Raw genomic sequence first — 15,809 nt, 5'->3', positions numbered from 1 at the left:
TTCTTGGCGATAAATCTTATACCGTCTGAAGACTGTTTATTTACCTTTTTAAATGGTAACACATTTGTAAGGAACATGCATTTGTGGGATGACTAGTAGAGCAGAGTTGCGCCCAGGAAAAATTTGAAAATCTTTTCTGCCAACCCAATGAGGGATGTCAGAGACAGGCCACGGAATAAGCGTCCCAAGAAGACGACACTTCAAGAAGACCGTTTCCTCACCCTGTCAGCACTTAGGTTGTCTTCTACGGATTTGCAGGACGATATTGCGATCAGTCCAGATCCTGCCTACGGCAGTTGGGTCATAGGGTCCAAAAATGGAGAAGACATGGAGAATGCTATGCTAATTGTGGCACTGACAGAGTAACATCTTTGGTGGCGGCAGCGTGATGGTGTGGGTTAACACCTCCCTCACTGGAAAAACAAGACTCGTCATCTTGGGAGGCAATCTCAATAAAGAACGACATTGAGATTCTGCAACCAGTGGTAATCCATATCTCCACAGTCGGGTACTGAAACTTTTTCTTCGAAGATGACAATGCTCACCCCCACGGAGCGGGTTTAATCAGATCCCATGATTTGGGAGTGGAGAGGATAAACTGGCCTGTCAGCAGCCCTGTCTTCAACCCCATTGAACACTTGTGGGATCAGCTTGGGCTTGCCGTTTGTGCCAGAGTGACCAACACAACCACATGGGTGGTTGAAGAATGGGATGCCATCCCACAGCAGTGACCAATATGAAGAGGATGTGCTTTTTGTGCTAAACATATACGTGTTTTATACATATATATATATATATATATATATATATATATATATATATATATATATATATATATATATATATATATATATATTTAGATATTAAAATGGCCACATCCTATATCTTTTCATTTTAAATACCATGGTAATTGTTGTAGCTCCCATTTGCTGAACTCTTCCATGCTACACTCCTGACTATACCACTGTGACACTAAGATTTGCATCTTACATTTTCCTCAAGTGTAATATGATTTATGGCTCGGCTTACTGATTATAATTGAAATTTACAATTGAACTATCACCTTCAGTTCCTTGTAGTATTATTGGTATGTTGTCCAAAACTTTATTTGTAAAACAAATGATTCAACTGCTCCATCAGAAAAATAAGTCTTAGAAAGAATCGAGGAATTTATAAAAAAACATCTGGAAGCTGTCTTGAAGCTCAGCCCAGATGCAGATTGTGTGGAACGGTGAGGGAATGAACTTTTCAGATGGACTGCACGTCCCTGAGGGACCAGGAGGAATAGATAACCACAATGTGGCTTTATGTTCAGGAAAATGTTTACCTTGGAACAGGTTTTATACCAGTATGGCTGGTTACACATTTAAATAGGTGATGTTTCTGTAATTATATTCTTTACTCTAACTGTCAAATTGTCAGCATGGTGCATTGGTCAATAGTCACTGAATACTGAAAATGACAAGGAGACATTTATTTTTTTCAGTGTTCTAAAGGAGGACAGGATTTTAATCAGATGTAATATCAACAATATATATTTAAATAGTTTTACATTTTTTTTACACATAGTAAACACAGAAAAAAACATTTTTTTTTCCCTCAGTGGTTCTGTGTAATACTTAGAAATCAAAATATATCAATGGTGCTTATAATTAAATTCAATTATCAAAGTATTAAAGAACAAATCAGAATAGTATACCTATAAAGTGCTACTCACCAAGCGCAGTTCAGTGAACAGAAAACTCAAAAATGTGACGGACAATATTTTGTTCACATTTAGTTTAAAAAAGTGAAGATATAATCACACTCTGCAGTTTTTCTGTTATCCAACAGATTGCAAATGCTGATCTGATATTGCACAGCGTTAGAAGAAACCATGTGCCACTGGTTCTGCCTTACATGCATAGAAAAAAGACGGTACAGATTGTGTCAGAAGGTCCCATTAATAACCAAAAAATATCGTCATCGAAATGTGAAAAACAAAACAATAAACTAATCACTGAGTTGCTGGCTTTAGGAGGGAAGAAATTTCAGTCGACACTGATGTTAAATCTTCAAAGTGGTGTTCTTTCAAAACACTTATTTTAACTTGTCTGTGAAGATAACACTACAGATATTTCATCTCTTAACCAAAGCAGTGGCTTGGGTTCAGACGTCAACCACTTCCAGGTTTTCCTACAGTTGGCTGCAGTCCTGAAAAACTTCTAAAAAAGGGGCTCCTCTTTGCACACCCATTTCTCTAACTTGTATACAGAAACGTGAGCCCCATTGGGTCCAGAATTACTTCTTCTATATACTTTACCACACTTTTCATCGTCACCCTGACTGCTTATTCTTGGTCCCATCATAATATTCTTGTTACTATCTCTGTCACAGGTTTGCTTTTTCGACATGAAATGCATAGGCTCCTGCACACTGATCCTCTTTTTAGCTACTTTTTGTTTCAACTTTGAGGATGTCAGGGGAAACAGTGAGTCAGTGTAGGGTGATAATGGACCCTTAATAGTGGAATATGACACATCTTGGTAGGTAGACACTACCTCAGTTGTATCTTCACCTTTAGGTCCGCTCTTATCAGTGGGAAGATCTTCTCCTTCCATGCTTTCACTTTTTATACCAGTGCCCTCTTGACTGTTGTCCTCTGTTTTGATATTTTCTTGTTTATCATCTTCACTTAGCTGTGTGGAGTATTTACAACATGGCGTGCTGGCGTCATAATTATAACTCTTCTCATTTGTCTCCTGGTGCTTTTTCTCGTGGCTTTTCTTGGTAGCAAGGTAGAGAAAACGCTGGGGACAGAAAGAGCAGCGATATCGCTTCTCTGGATTGGGGCTCCGAGGTGTATCATCAAAGCAGGAGCCGTTTTCCATGCAACTGGTGCAGATGTAATCACCCCCTGTGGGTGCCTCACCAGGGGGACCTTGTTTACCACAGGTCCGACAGAAATATGGGTGAGAACCAATAATGTGAGCTTTCAGACCAGTCTCTGTAATGAAAGAGCTGTCACAGATGTCGCAGTTGTAGATGGCTCTTGAACTGGAGTTCCTGCTGAGGCTCAGTTTGAGCACTTTACTACCTCCTGAGTTGCTCTCTCCTGATAGAGAACTGGTTCTATCAAGGCTAACTTCACTGGTAACAGTTCTGTCCACAGATGAGTCAGGATACTGGTGAAACAAAGCGTTTCTGTGCTTGTATCTCAGCTTCTTCATTTTCCTTTTAGCTTTGTAAGAATAGTAGGGACGCCAAAGCTGATCAGCTGTGTCACAATCATTGGTGTCCTCGTGCACCTCGGGCTCTGGTGTACCAGCGACTTCTGGTCTAAGACGGAGCCTGGGACTCTCTGAGTTTTCCCTTGTTGAGGGACACCGACTTGAACTCTGATCCTCACTCAGTTCCCTGTTTCTCCTTTTCTTCCTTCGGAAGAGTTTAGATCCTTTGATTTGGCGGCGGATGATGGCTTCATTGCCTATTTTTACTGTTATCTGACATAGTGGCATGGCATCATTGTCCACAGATGGACCCCGGCATGCAGGTTTGGCAATATATGTCTCTGTTTTTGCCCCTATTGCTTTATTGCACATCAGATTCTCTGTATTTGACTGAAGAATGTCCTTGGTCATATCTTCAACTCTTTTGGCTGATGCTGACAGTTCACCCAACTTTTTAACAGTGCTCAAAGAGTTTAAGAATGGTAAATTGTTATTGATGTGCTCTGGGTTAAGTACTTGTGGATTATCTTTACCTGCAAGAGACCCAGAGTGCGGCTCCACAGAGAAGAGGCCGTCACTGGTATTGAAAGGTGGATCTCTATTCTCAGTTTCTTTTCTTGTGCTTCCCCGAATTTCTGATTCATTGTTCAGACTTTGGTCCATATATTGCCCACATGACCTGTCAAAGGCGATATGAGGCATGACAGGAGAGACCATCTTTGTTGTTGCCATGAATGTCAGAGGGAGTGAAGATGAGTCAGAGTTCCCAATCAGGCAGTTATCTTCAAATGGGGGAATAAGAGAGTTGCTGTCGAGTGAGGATGGATCACTTCTTTGAACACTGTCTGCGTATGTCTGACTGTACGACTTATATTGTCTTTTTCTAAACTTCATTGGCAGAAGCCTGTAGAGCTTGATTGGATAAACACTGGCTTTCAGTCCGCCGTTGGCTGATTTCTTATTAACAGCTAGACTCGGATCAATGCCGTGAAAGGACTTCTGATGGTTCTTCAAGATATAATATGTCATAAATGTCTCCAGGCAGAAAATGCACTGATAGCGCCGTTCACCTGTGTGCCAGATTTCATGCTTAGTACGGTACTCTGCCAAAGCAAACACTTTATTACAATAATGACAGGGATAGGCCCTCTGCCAGGAATGCACATTTTCATGACGCTTCAGGCTGGATAAGGTAACATAGACCCGTTTACACATACTACAGTTGTATCTTCTCTGACCTCCACCAGGCCTCACTGGCTTCTCATCGCATGAAGACTCTGATTGGTCTTCTTGAACTAAATCTGTCGTAGGAGAGCTGGAGAGGCCATCAGAGGGAACCTGTATCATCATGCCCTCTATGTCAGCCCTTTCGTCTGGATGTTGGCCCAGGTCTTTGGTGGATGGATCTGTAGGATCTAGCTTACCAAGGCTCCTTAAAGCCTTTGGGCAAGCCTGCTCATGGTTACGTAGCCGTTTGAGGTGTATGAACTTCCTGTGGCAAAACTTGCAAAACAGATGACTAACAAAACGCTTTTTATGTACCTCTGAGTGAATGTTGAGAAGAGCTTTATTGGAAAATATCTCTGGACAGTGCTCGCAGCTGTAGATTGAAATGCTGTCCTCCACATGAGGGGAAAGGGGGGGTGGGCCTAACTCCTGTTGAGGACAGTCTGGTAGTCCTTGGTCCATGCTCTTTTCTGTTTCTGCCTCAGAATAAAGTGGAGGTGGGGTCATGGAAGAGGCAGTTACTGAGCTAACGTCATCAGTTAATGCAGGGGTTATTGCGTTTGGTTTATTGATTTGTGATCCTGCTTGTATTGGAAGTATATTTCGTCCCAAAATCCCTCTCAGTTTGTGGCGCTTTTTAAGCGGCCCTGCATTCCTGTAAATGAGTTGCTTTGACTGAGTTACAGATGGCTTACAGACCTTTTTGTTATCCAACTGACTGCTTTCTGCGACTTCAGTGGATTTGCTTACTGCATATGAGTGTTCTGAAAGAGCGTGGGTTGTCTCATTGTTCCCGTTGAGGCAGGATGTATTAGGACCACTTGATGGGAGCTGGCCCACATCTGGCGACTGCCTCCCCCCATTTGTTTGAGCCAGAGGGATGAAAGGATCGTTCCCAGGACACACTTCAGTGATAGAGAAGGCATTGGTAATGCGAGGCCCTCTGGCATTGTCTGTCTCCTCAGGTTTGGAAGCTTCCCTTTTTGTTTTTTCAGACACCGAGGCTGTGCATGAGTCTGTGGATTTAGCACATGTGTCTTGCTTGTCTTCCTCTGTAAGCCTCTCTAAAAAAGGAATTCCAAGTCTTCTGCCGGCTGCTGCAAGCCCCCGTGTGTCCTCTGCACCAGCAGATATCACCTTTGAACAGTATATAAAGTTGAGGATTCTGGAAAACACCTCAGACTTTAGGTCCATAAGCTCCAGCACTTGACTAGAGCTCCATGGGTCAGAGGTTTTCAGAGCATTCCTGAAATACCCGCTGCAAGCTGCTAGGATGTTCTTGTGGGCCCGAAACTTTACATCCTCCACCACTATAGTAACATCGCAGAAGAGGCCCTGTGAGCGCTGCTCATTGAGCTTGTTCAGCACAGTGTAAGGGTGATTGCTATCCATCAGGATCTGGAAACACCACGGGCATCTAAAAAAAGGACAACAAATATTTACATCAGACAATTACAAAGTGGATAAAGGGGATTGTTTACTCAGGCCCAAAAGTTTGTTTTGTCTTTGAAAACATTTGAGTACTTCCTGTATATCAACACTAGATGGCAGTAATGCTCTAAAAGATGAGTTCCAGTGTCAACACGGCTCATCAGTAAAGAAAAAAAAAACTACATCATATCCAAACTGTTTTATGTGTAAAGTGCCCTTCTTTAAATGTCACGCTAAAAGTATAAGGCGCAACGTTTCATAATGCTTTGAAGATAATTATAACCTTCTTTTTTGTTGTGCACAGGTGGATTTCATGATTTAAGATTGTTCTGTGATTGCTACTGGTCGTTAACTTTTTTTGTCATCAAACCTTGTTTTTTTTATTTTAGAAACAACCAAAGTATTGTTATGTTTTGAGCTATAAACCATTTTAGAGTGTTACAGTTCAGCAGCAGAATCACTCTGAGACATGTATTTAAGACATTTATCCCTGAGACGGTATTTGTTCCAATTCAAGGTAATGTTAAATATTTAGGAAGTGTGTTGAAACTACCTGTTACCACTGAGCTAATAGATTCTGACCCAGAGCTGATTAGATTGCATTAAAAGACACTCTTCTGAAAATGTACCACATAGAGATTTGGAGAGAGTATTTTAATTCAAAGAGCTGGATTTTTGCTAAATAGGTTGCTGCTGACCTAGAATTGTACCTTGGAGATTGATGATGCGTGCTTTAAATTTTTTGGTCTATAGTGATTTTCTGTGTGTTTTGCTGCTGTTATTCATTTTTCCTCTGGATTGACTTGGTCATGACATGTCATTAAAAATTTAAGATGATTGACTAATCCAAGAAGAAAGTCTTAAGAAGGCTTTTTTTTTTCTCTAACAGATGTAGGCCTACTGGTATTCTCACTTACATGTCTTTTATCTGAATTAATGATTATTTGCAGCACTGTGCACTTTTTTCAGGAGACTTATTTCTTTCGATTCTGGATTTATGTGAAAATATCAAGCAGATGTGTTTATGATGGTGACTCACATGCTCCCGTCTTCAGCTGTCTGTCATTTGGCAGTGGAGGAATCCTTTATTTTGTGAAGAAAAAAAAGCGATTGTCAAACATTAATCCTAGCAATCAGTTTTATCAATGCGAGATGAAGGAAATCAGAGAAACAACTGCAGATAGGATGTGATGTAACACATAATCACAGCAATGGAAAGCAGAAATCTTCTAATGTTCTCTGACTTGCTTGCTATAGTGTAATTAAGCTTAAAAACACACATCTCAGTCTGTCACCGACTATTTCGAACACATTTCGTCTAAGTCAGGGATTTACATATATTTCATGTACAGACAAATTGTTAGATAAGTTGTTATTCGTGATCCACAATCAACAGCTCTGAGAGAAAGTGTATTAATTTGAAAGATCATGTATCACCACTGAGGCGTCCTAACACTAACCCACTGTTATATATCAGAATCAGTTATCAGTTTGCACTGAGTCATTTGTGTTTTACACGGGGTGCTGACTGTCGGCTAAAATTGACTCATGCTAGGGATGATTCATCTCACCTGCATCGCGGCTAAAGGGTGAACCTTCACCAGGGATTCATAATGTTGCCATTTCTCATCTTTACAGCTGCAGTTAAAAAAAATAACAAGAGTGGTACAATGACTGTAGAAGGTGTTTTTGAGACATGTGCTTCTTTGGAAACAGCGCTGCTATATTTAGATTATCATATTCAAAATTGTTAACTCTTGATGGGGGAAGACAAAAAGAGAAGGTTTTAGTTTCCCGCGATTAACATCATATTCTGTTGTGAGTAATTGTTGTTTTCTTTCGCTCAATTGATTAAGTTTTTACATTTTATATTGTTTTCCGTTACGTTCTGATTTTTGTCTTGGCTACCCAAGTGTCTCTGTGTTAATAAATGTACTGTTAATAAATATTTTCTCTTAGTGAGCGTAGTTAGTTAGAACTGCAATTACTTTTTTTTTTTCATTATCGTCATTTGTTTCCATTTTTATGATCATGCAACAAATACAATATGGCCGCCATGCTCTAAAGCCTCTCTGCCGGATGAAAACACAGCTGCCTGCTGCCTTCAGTCTCAGACAGGCCTGTGTTGTCATAGCAACATGCTATGGCGCAGCACTTATTGGGATTCAGCTGGAAGGCAACTGACTGTAATAGCCATCCGTGTATTCGGTTCCCCCTCTCTCACAAACATGCTGCCCTCTCTGAGAACCTGCAGCTCACAGCAGTCTGCAGAGCAGCTGAGGTTTGCCTTTGTTTCCAGCCGCATATATTTTGTGTCCATGTGTTTGTTGCTCGGTGTTTGTGTCTTTGTCTGCAGCACAAAATGGACTTTCTAATCTATCATGTCGTCAGAGTTCCAAATAATTTGCTATGCATTTATATTAATTTCTCTATTTGTGCTGAAACCAGAACTGTTTCATCCTTCCCTCTAGGTTACCGTTTTAGTTCAGCACATTCAGTTTTTCACAGTTTATGTCAATTTTTTGTGGTTTATTGTCGCCACATGCTGAGCGGAAATTCAGAATTTGTCATCAGTGCTGCTGAATTTGCCACACCCCAGCTCAGTTTACCTTCAAAGCTAATGTAAAAATATATTTACATCTTTTTTTAAATTTTTTTTATGTAAAGTAAAAATCCCCTCTTGCCAAACCACAAACCAACAAATGACAGTGCAGAAGATTGTTTTCAAACAAAGAGCAAACTGCAAAAGCCAAATCACGCACCTCTGCAAAGCATACTTCCGCAAAGAAAAGCTGGTGAGAAATTGAGTTGAAGCATGCAAAACATACCTTAGTAAATCAGAGAAAGTGATGAATGGCGAATCGGAAACAATGTCATGCAGTATCCCCTTCTTTACAGCCCCATGTATAGTCAACTATACATGAACAACAGTTTTGTGAGAGCAGGGCGAAAGTACTTTTTTTTCTATGATGGTCGCTGAACAGCGGTGGTGTCAAAAGCAGAGCTTTTTCTGACGTCTTTCTTCCTCTCCCTCCCTCTCAGTGTGCAGATGACTCCAGCTCCAACGTCCTTCGCCTCTATCCATGCAGCCCAGGTCCGGTGCTAGAGCTGCCCTACCCTCCTCTGACTGTCCCTAGTCTGTCCTAAAGTACTACATCTATAGGAATAGCTAAACCGGAGTTTGTGTCTGCCTTTGTACGAGCTGGGACAACTAAAGCTTTCGTTCTGGAGCCACCGAGCAGGAAACGGCAACTTTTATTAAGCATAGCAGAGGACAGTAGGGAGAGCGGAGAGACGCAGGGCTCTACATCACACGCCAGCTCTGTTCTCGATAGCACAGCTCCAGAAAACCCTCAGCTGCATTTCTATTAGTGAATTGGATGAGCGGTCTATCGTACAGCAGATGCTGTATTGAATCTCTCCGACACCACGTAAGCCAGATCCCAATGCAGCTTGACATTGAACATCGTTTGAAAATGTCTTCAGTCTAAAATAAAATGATTAAAAGCCCACCCACTCAGAAAGAACATGTACCTTAAAAAACGGCACACCATCTGTTTCAAGCTTCTGCACACAGTCTCTGCCTGTGCAGCAGCACTAAAGCCTTTCGCCCATGCTTACGTAGTCACTGTGGTTAGGTAATGCAGAAGCAAAGAGGAGATGGCAGTGACTGCTTTCCTGCTGTGCAGCGCAGCAATCCCAGGACAGATGTTCACCAATGCTTTTTCTGGCTAAGACACAGTGAGTCCTGCTCTCAGCAGGGACGCGGGTTATACCTAGGTAGAGGCTGCTGATTGATGCAAAAACAGCAGATGCGTCACCACTGCAGGCGAGGGGGAGGGGAGGAAGCTAAACACAGCATGGCTCTGTAGCCTCTCACCAGCCTCTGAGGACGGAAGCAACTGTTTTATTTACACAACTTGGTGTGGTGGAGTGATATGACTGTGTACGTCCATGCATGTCTTCCCCTTGTCTTGCAATCTACATGGAACCAGATTCAAAGCCAGTTCATATGAATTTTGACTTCAAAATACAAAAGCATCTGCAGTATCGTTTTCCTGCACTTACTCTCTGGCGTGAAGGAAGGAAACTCTCAGACAAGCTTTTTTCCCATGAAAATCTTATCATTTGTTTTGTTCTTTTGCTTTTTTCTATTTTCAGTGCATCAAAGCAAGTTAGCTGATAGCGGCTGACCTGCACAAAAGACCTTGTTTTTTTTCCTAAGCATGACATGTGAAGTTTCTGCTCTAGCCCAGGGACATGCAGAAGATTGCTTCAGATAGTTAAGCAGGTTTTCCAAGATAAGAAAGGTACATGACGGTACTTGCAACATTTAAGGGGAATAATATAGGTTCCATGGAGAATATTTGCATGTTTACGATACCTATTATCTTCACATAATGTTGACTGAAATAGAAAATGACTAATTCAGATGGTAAAACCAAATTAGTTGTAGAAAATGTGATAAGAAAAAAACACAAATGGTGAGCCTATTAAAAAGTAGGTTAAACAAAACTAGGAGGATATTAGTATTTTCGCATTCTTTTTGTGCACCAGCTGGTTGTTTATATCTGTAAAAAATATATGTACGTATTTACATTTTTTTTCCCAAGATAAAAAAAAACACGTGACATAATTCTAAAATCTTATGTAAAATGTAATTCCATTCATACTTTCACAGATGTGTCTCAGTCTGAACAGTTTGCTCAAATAGTCTTTTGTAACATTCGCCACATGACGCAAACAACGAGGTACGTGATGGAAATAACAGGGCAATCCTGTCCTAGCTAGCCTCAGCTGCTAGCTCAGAGCTGACATACTGACAGAGACAGCTGCCTGAGACTAAGCAGTGCATAGAAGTGTGCTCTCTCTCTCTTTCTGGTGCTTTCTTATAACTTGTAACGGATGTACACTGCGGCTGTGCATGACCATTTGTGACAGTAGCACAGCCAGTTCACCACCTGCCATTTTGCTTTGTTGACATCTTTTCTGTAAGACTACTATAGTAACCTTGTTGATAAAAAAAAACATAAGTAAGGACACATGGATTGAATCTCATCACTTGCAATATAAAATATCCACAGTCAGTCAGAAAGACTGTATTCGGATTGGATGGGGTAAAAGTATGTATATGTTGCACCTCTTCTTGATAAACACCCTTAAAGGCGTCAGGCTTTTGTAATACAGCAGTGTGTCCTGGGTATAACACGTATCTTGGTAACCTGTGCTATGGGTTTGAATTGGCCTCAAAAGTTTATTTTTTCCTCCTTTCCAACTAGAGTTACTGACGAATGGTCTTGATATCCAGTTGTCCCAGAGTCATGGGCTTTATTGCCATCAATTCAGGCAGCATTTGTCTGATTTTTTTTTTTTTTTCTTTCAGTCCTAATGGTCCTATTGAGCAATGGTTGACTCTTGGCTCCAAAGATATTACTTCCAGTTCTTGTCTGGTCCTCACTCATGGGCTCATGTGCAACGTATCTCAGCTCTGTTTAAAACCTGATGGGAGACTTCAGAAGGAAATTCTTGGCTAGAAGTTTGACAGAACTGCCCACGTCTTGGGATCCTTCGTAGTCAGGACTATCACTTCATGAATCACTCACCGGGTGTTCATGAAGTCCAATTAGATTATTTATCCAGTGGGCACATATCATGTCAGAGCCCTGCACGGTCTCATTTTTTATATGCAAGATTGATTCTAAACTGATGTTGGTAAATGTGACACTGACATGATTTGGGGTGAGTTAATTGAAAAAGAATCATTCCTATAGCCAAACTCTTATCTTTGGATTCCTAAATGCTACTTTCATTTCTACACAAACTTACTAATGACATTTTACCATACAGGACGTTACATTAGACATTAATGGTTGAAAACTTTATTTTTGCAGTAGTTTCAGAAGATAAAAAAATTACAGAATGAAGTTTAACTTTGATTATGTTTACTCCCCATTAGTCATCAACAGTTGTCTGCCCTTATTCCTTAATTTGTTTGTATTGCAGAGAAGTGAAGCGAGAGAATGAGCGAGTAGAAATTCTGAGGAGAAAATAGTTGCCAAATTTTTCTACCTGGTTCTGCTACTTGGGCTGTGAAGGTTTATTTGAAATTAAAGTGCCAGATCTCTCTCCTGACATAAGATTCAGAGTCTTTAGTCCCCTTTTATTTATCTGTCAAGAAGGGATGCAACTCGAGAAACAATTCACTTCACCATCCCAGGTAAATCCAACATGACAAAACGGAGACATACCGCTTGTCCGAAACACACCACGGCCACAGACTGAGTGACACAACCCAGGGATAGAGTAATGCTGACAAATTTTCCACATCAACTTGCTCCGCGTCAGATTTCACTGGAGCCTACTAAAGTTGTTCCCAAAGGCTTGTTTGAAACTTGCTAGCTTGCCTCGTCAGGATGGGATGACTGGATTGACTGTGGTTAACTGAGTGTTAAACAGTAGAGCAATGGGTTCAGTACAAGGTATTGAAATTGGGTATAAAATAAAATAGTTTATTTTTAGCTGATAGTGGAAAAGTTATTTGATTGATGGCAAGAGAGATATTTTTGATATAAAGTCCTGTAAATAATCAAACCAGCAGGTGTACAACAAAGAATGGCGGTGTAGCAACAGCACTTTTCCTAGAACTGTGTCTGTGAGAGGTGAGAGCTTCTCACAGGTCAGGATAAAAACGACACCAAGTCAAACTAGGCCAAGCTGAATCCTCTAAAAGTAGATCATTCCTGAAACTAGCATTCAATATCCAAGAAGAAACATGTGGTAGTAATATGTACAAATATAAAAAGAGCAGTACATATGAATTTTCAACCACAGACATGACTTCACTGTCTGTAGACAGAAGCGTTTTTGCACAATCAGCTCATGCAAACTGATTCAGGTTTAACTGCAGATGTAACTGAGTGCTGAAGGCAGTGAAGAAACACCCGTGAAGGTCTTTCAAACTCGTTATGCCCCAGTGAAATTCTTAATGGGATAAAAATATGTTTTAACATTCTGTTTACATAGTAACAGTGCTCTCCTTAGAGGTCGGCATTATTTTCATGGGGCCTGACATATTATTCAATAAAACTACATTAGCTCCCTACAATACCATATATGTTCAAAGACCTAACTTTTTTTTTCTATCTGTAAAATATGAGTTTGAAACCTTAATGTTTTATTTTATATAATGTAGGAAACTATTTGTTGTGATGGACCATTTGGTGAATGGTCTGCACGTATGTGATGCCTTTTTAACCTTGTCCCTGTCGTACAATGCGTTTCTCATTTATTCTTTCACACAAACACTCATACAGTGCTTGGTATTATAGATGTGCACGAACAGTAGGCAGCTCTTTGTTTCTACAATCATCCCGGGATGAATATAGTTGGGGCAATGTGGGGTTCAGTGTCCCGTCCAAAGACACTTTGCCACATTGTGGTGCTGAGGATCAGTTTGCTACATTATTCTACCCACTTAGACAAGGGTGCTCATGATCCAGAGGTTTTAATACCTGGATGAAAGTCCTTTGCAGTCACTGGCTGCCTGAAGTCTGGAGCCTTTGACATCATTCACTTCTGAGTTTGCTATTAACTTGTGAGCCTTTTTACCTTGAGTTTTGTCTTCAGTAACTGAAAAGCATGCCATCAGGTGACTGACTTAGCCATTGAACAGTAATGATTTCATTTACCTTCATAAAGTCTCGATTTGCTTTTGCAGTATGTTTAGAGTCGCCACCTGCACTGACATTTGCCATCCTATCAGTTTTGGAGCATTTGACTATATGTGAGCAGACACACTATAGCCCTATACACCTCAGAATGCATCTTACTGCTTCCTCCATCTGTCACATCATCAATGAAGTAAGCCCATACCATAAAACTGCTTCCACCATGACACATTATGTGGTACGCTTTGGATTAGCTGTTCTTTTATAGTTTTCTCTTCCCATCATTCTGATACTAGTTCAGTTTGGTTTCATCTGTCCAACTTATCTGATTCACAATATGGGAGGAATGAGTTTGCACCTTGACAGAAACCTCCTGTATTTACATTATGAATGTTTTTGATTGATTTTGACAATGATATGCCTACATTCTCAAAATATTCTTGACTTCTGCTAATGTTGTGAATGAGTTTAACTTCACAGAGGAAGTAAAATCTCTTTAGTTAGTCCACAATGGCCCTCCAGACCTTGTGATGTTGTTGAGCTCAGCAGTGCTTTCTGTGTTTTTAAGAATGTACCAAAATGTCAATCTGACCACATAAGAGGTTTTTGCCATCTATTCTACAGATAAATGTGCTTTTTTTTAATGTTTTTTTTTCCAACCTACCGATGATATCCTTCACTTATGACGATGTCGTCAGACTTCACATTGGTCGCTCCAGTCAAACAGCTGCTAAATGCCAGTTCAATAACTGATAAACGCCAGACCTTTTATCTGCTTGATTTGTCTTAAAATAACGAGGGATAGAGACCACATCAGCCGAGTTAAGTTATTTTCAGTCAAACGTACAACTGCATTAGAGCCCCTGAAAATTGATCTGCTTTGCTTGTAATTATTGTAATTCATAAACAGTAAATGGCACATTTTTGCAAAACCTTTTAAAACTCTACACTCTAATCATCTCATAATATTCTTTTTTTATAAAGACAAAAGCATAAACTCTGTCACTGTGAAAATATTTTTGGACCTAACTGAAGCTCCTGCTAGGTTTTGTCTACGTCACACTTTGCCATCTAGCCTTGATATCACAGCCAGGTTGTGTTCAAGTACACTGGAAAAAGTAAACAGGCCTCTGTGCCCCTGTTGCTCAGTGATCTCAGCTGCGGCCTATAGAGACGCTTATCAACAGGGAAGCAAAGACTGCAGTACAAGGCTGAGTAGGCCTCATACCAAGCATTCCTAGCATAGAAATACAGCCATCCCTGGGAGCACTTATGTTCTTGCTGTAAAAAGCACTCGTATGTGGAGTTGCCTACCAAAATGTTTCTGTGCGAAAGGTCTAGCTGGGCCCGTCTCTGCTGCAGTAGAAGTCTCTGAGGTGTCTGTTTAGGAGGAGAAGAGGAGAGCGACTGCCTGGACACCGTTCTTCCTTTGGCCTAGATCAGGCCTTCACCATCTTCCCTCGTCCCTGCTGTCGGTGAACTGTGGTTTTGGCGGAGATTCCCAGTTCCTACTGTGCAAAGTTGCCTTCTGGAGGCTGCTGTCACTGCTGCGTCACTCCCGCTGCATCACTCACCCGCAAAGAAGTGCCGAGGAGGAGGGGTGGTGTGGTGAATGCGTGGAGTACAAGGATAAGCAGAAAATAACGAACGCAGCTCTGCACTACTCCAACAAACAAATGGATGAGGCTTCCGCCCCTGTTCAGTAAGAGGCCTAGTTGCTGCTTTGCTATTCAGGAAGTGAGTCTGGGAGACAGACCCTTTATTGTTACGTAATGAATATTTTTCCTCCAAGACCAGACTCAGCTGGGAAGGCGGTGTGAGTGGCTAATAATAGGCCATGGTACCTAGGAGTGAAGGTTGAATGCGGTCACGTCTGATCACCCCAACGCTCAGCTGACCAGAGAGAGGAATATCTAATATTTAGTGGGTCATTTATAGAGAAATAACTGCATTTTATCATGTGCTGTTCTTGTTCTCTCTTAACACACTAGGAGTTGTGTAATTTTCTTTATTGTACTTATTTGACAAAAAGTAACAAAGCCGGTACTTTATTATGCAGCTGTATTCTTACCATAGTTGTCTCTGATGCACTTAGGTATCAGTTCGCTGAAGAAAAAAGAAAACGGCATACCTGTGTCTTATGTTACAGTATCTCGCTTGTGCAGGTTTCAAGTGAGGCAGAGTTGTTGTGGCAGATGCTCGTGCTCACATACATTTAAGGTATCCATCCAGAATTAGCATGTGGTAGTGTTTAGGCCTGGAAGTAGTAAGTAGA

The 15,809-nt window shown here is 40.9% G+C and overlaps 2 protein-coding genes across 5 annotated transcripts in view; one reads left to right on the top strand and one right to left on the bottom strand.

Annotated features, from left to right (window-relative positions):
• trip12 (thyroid hormone receptor interactor 12) overlaps positions 1–15,809 on the top strand; it is a 63,673-nt gene that overhangs the window by 4,658 nt on the left and 43,206 nt on the right. The window lies entirely within an intron of this gene.
• Positions 1,508–15,751, bottom strand: zbtb38 (zinc finger and BTB domain containing 38). 4 transcript variants are annotated; one of them, XM_061719185.1, is made up of 3 exons: positions 15,666–15,751; positions 6,907–6,950; positions 1,508–5,853 (listed from the first exon to the last, which is right to left on the bottom strand). In XM_061719185.1, the coding sequence occupies exon 3, from the start codon at positions 5,826–5,828 to the stop codon at positions 2,205–2,207; it is 3,624 nt and encodes a 1,207-aa protein (XP_061575169.1). In that variant the 5' UTR covers positions 5,829–5,853; positions 6,907–6,950; positions 15,666–15,751; the 3' UTR covers positions 1,508–2,204. The 4 variants fall into 4 exon arrangements, with proteins under 4 accessions (XP_061575169.1, XP_061575166.1, XP_061575167.1 ...); XM_061719182.1 differs by lacking the exon at positions 15,666–15,751 and adding an exon at positions 14,849–15,411; XM_061719183.1 differs by lacking the exon at positions 15,666–15,751 and adding an exon at positions 8,696–10,003.

Source organism: Cololabis saira, chromosome 4 (genome assembly GCF_033807715.1).
Source record: "Cololabis saira isolate AMF1-May2022 chromosome 4, fColSai1.1, whole genome shotgun sequence".
NCBI classification, from domain to species: domain Eukaryota; kingdom Metazoa; phylum Chordata; class Actinopteri; order Beloniformes; family Belonidae; genus Cololabis; species Cololabis saira.
Note: the sequence above shows the minus strand (reverse complement) of the source record. Positions and strands in the feature narration are given on the sequence as shown.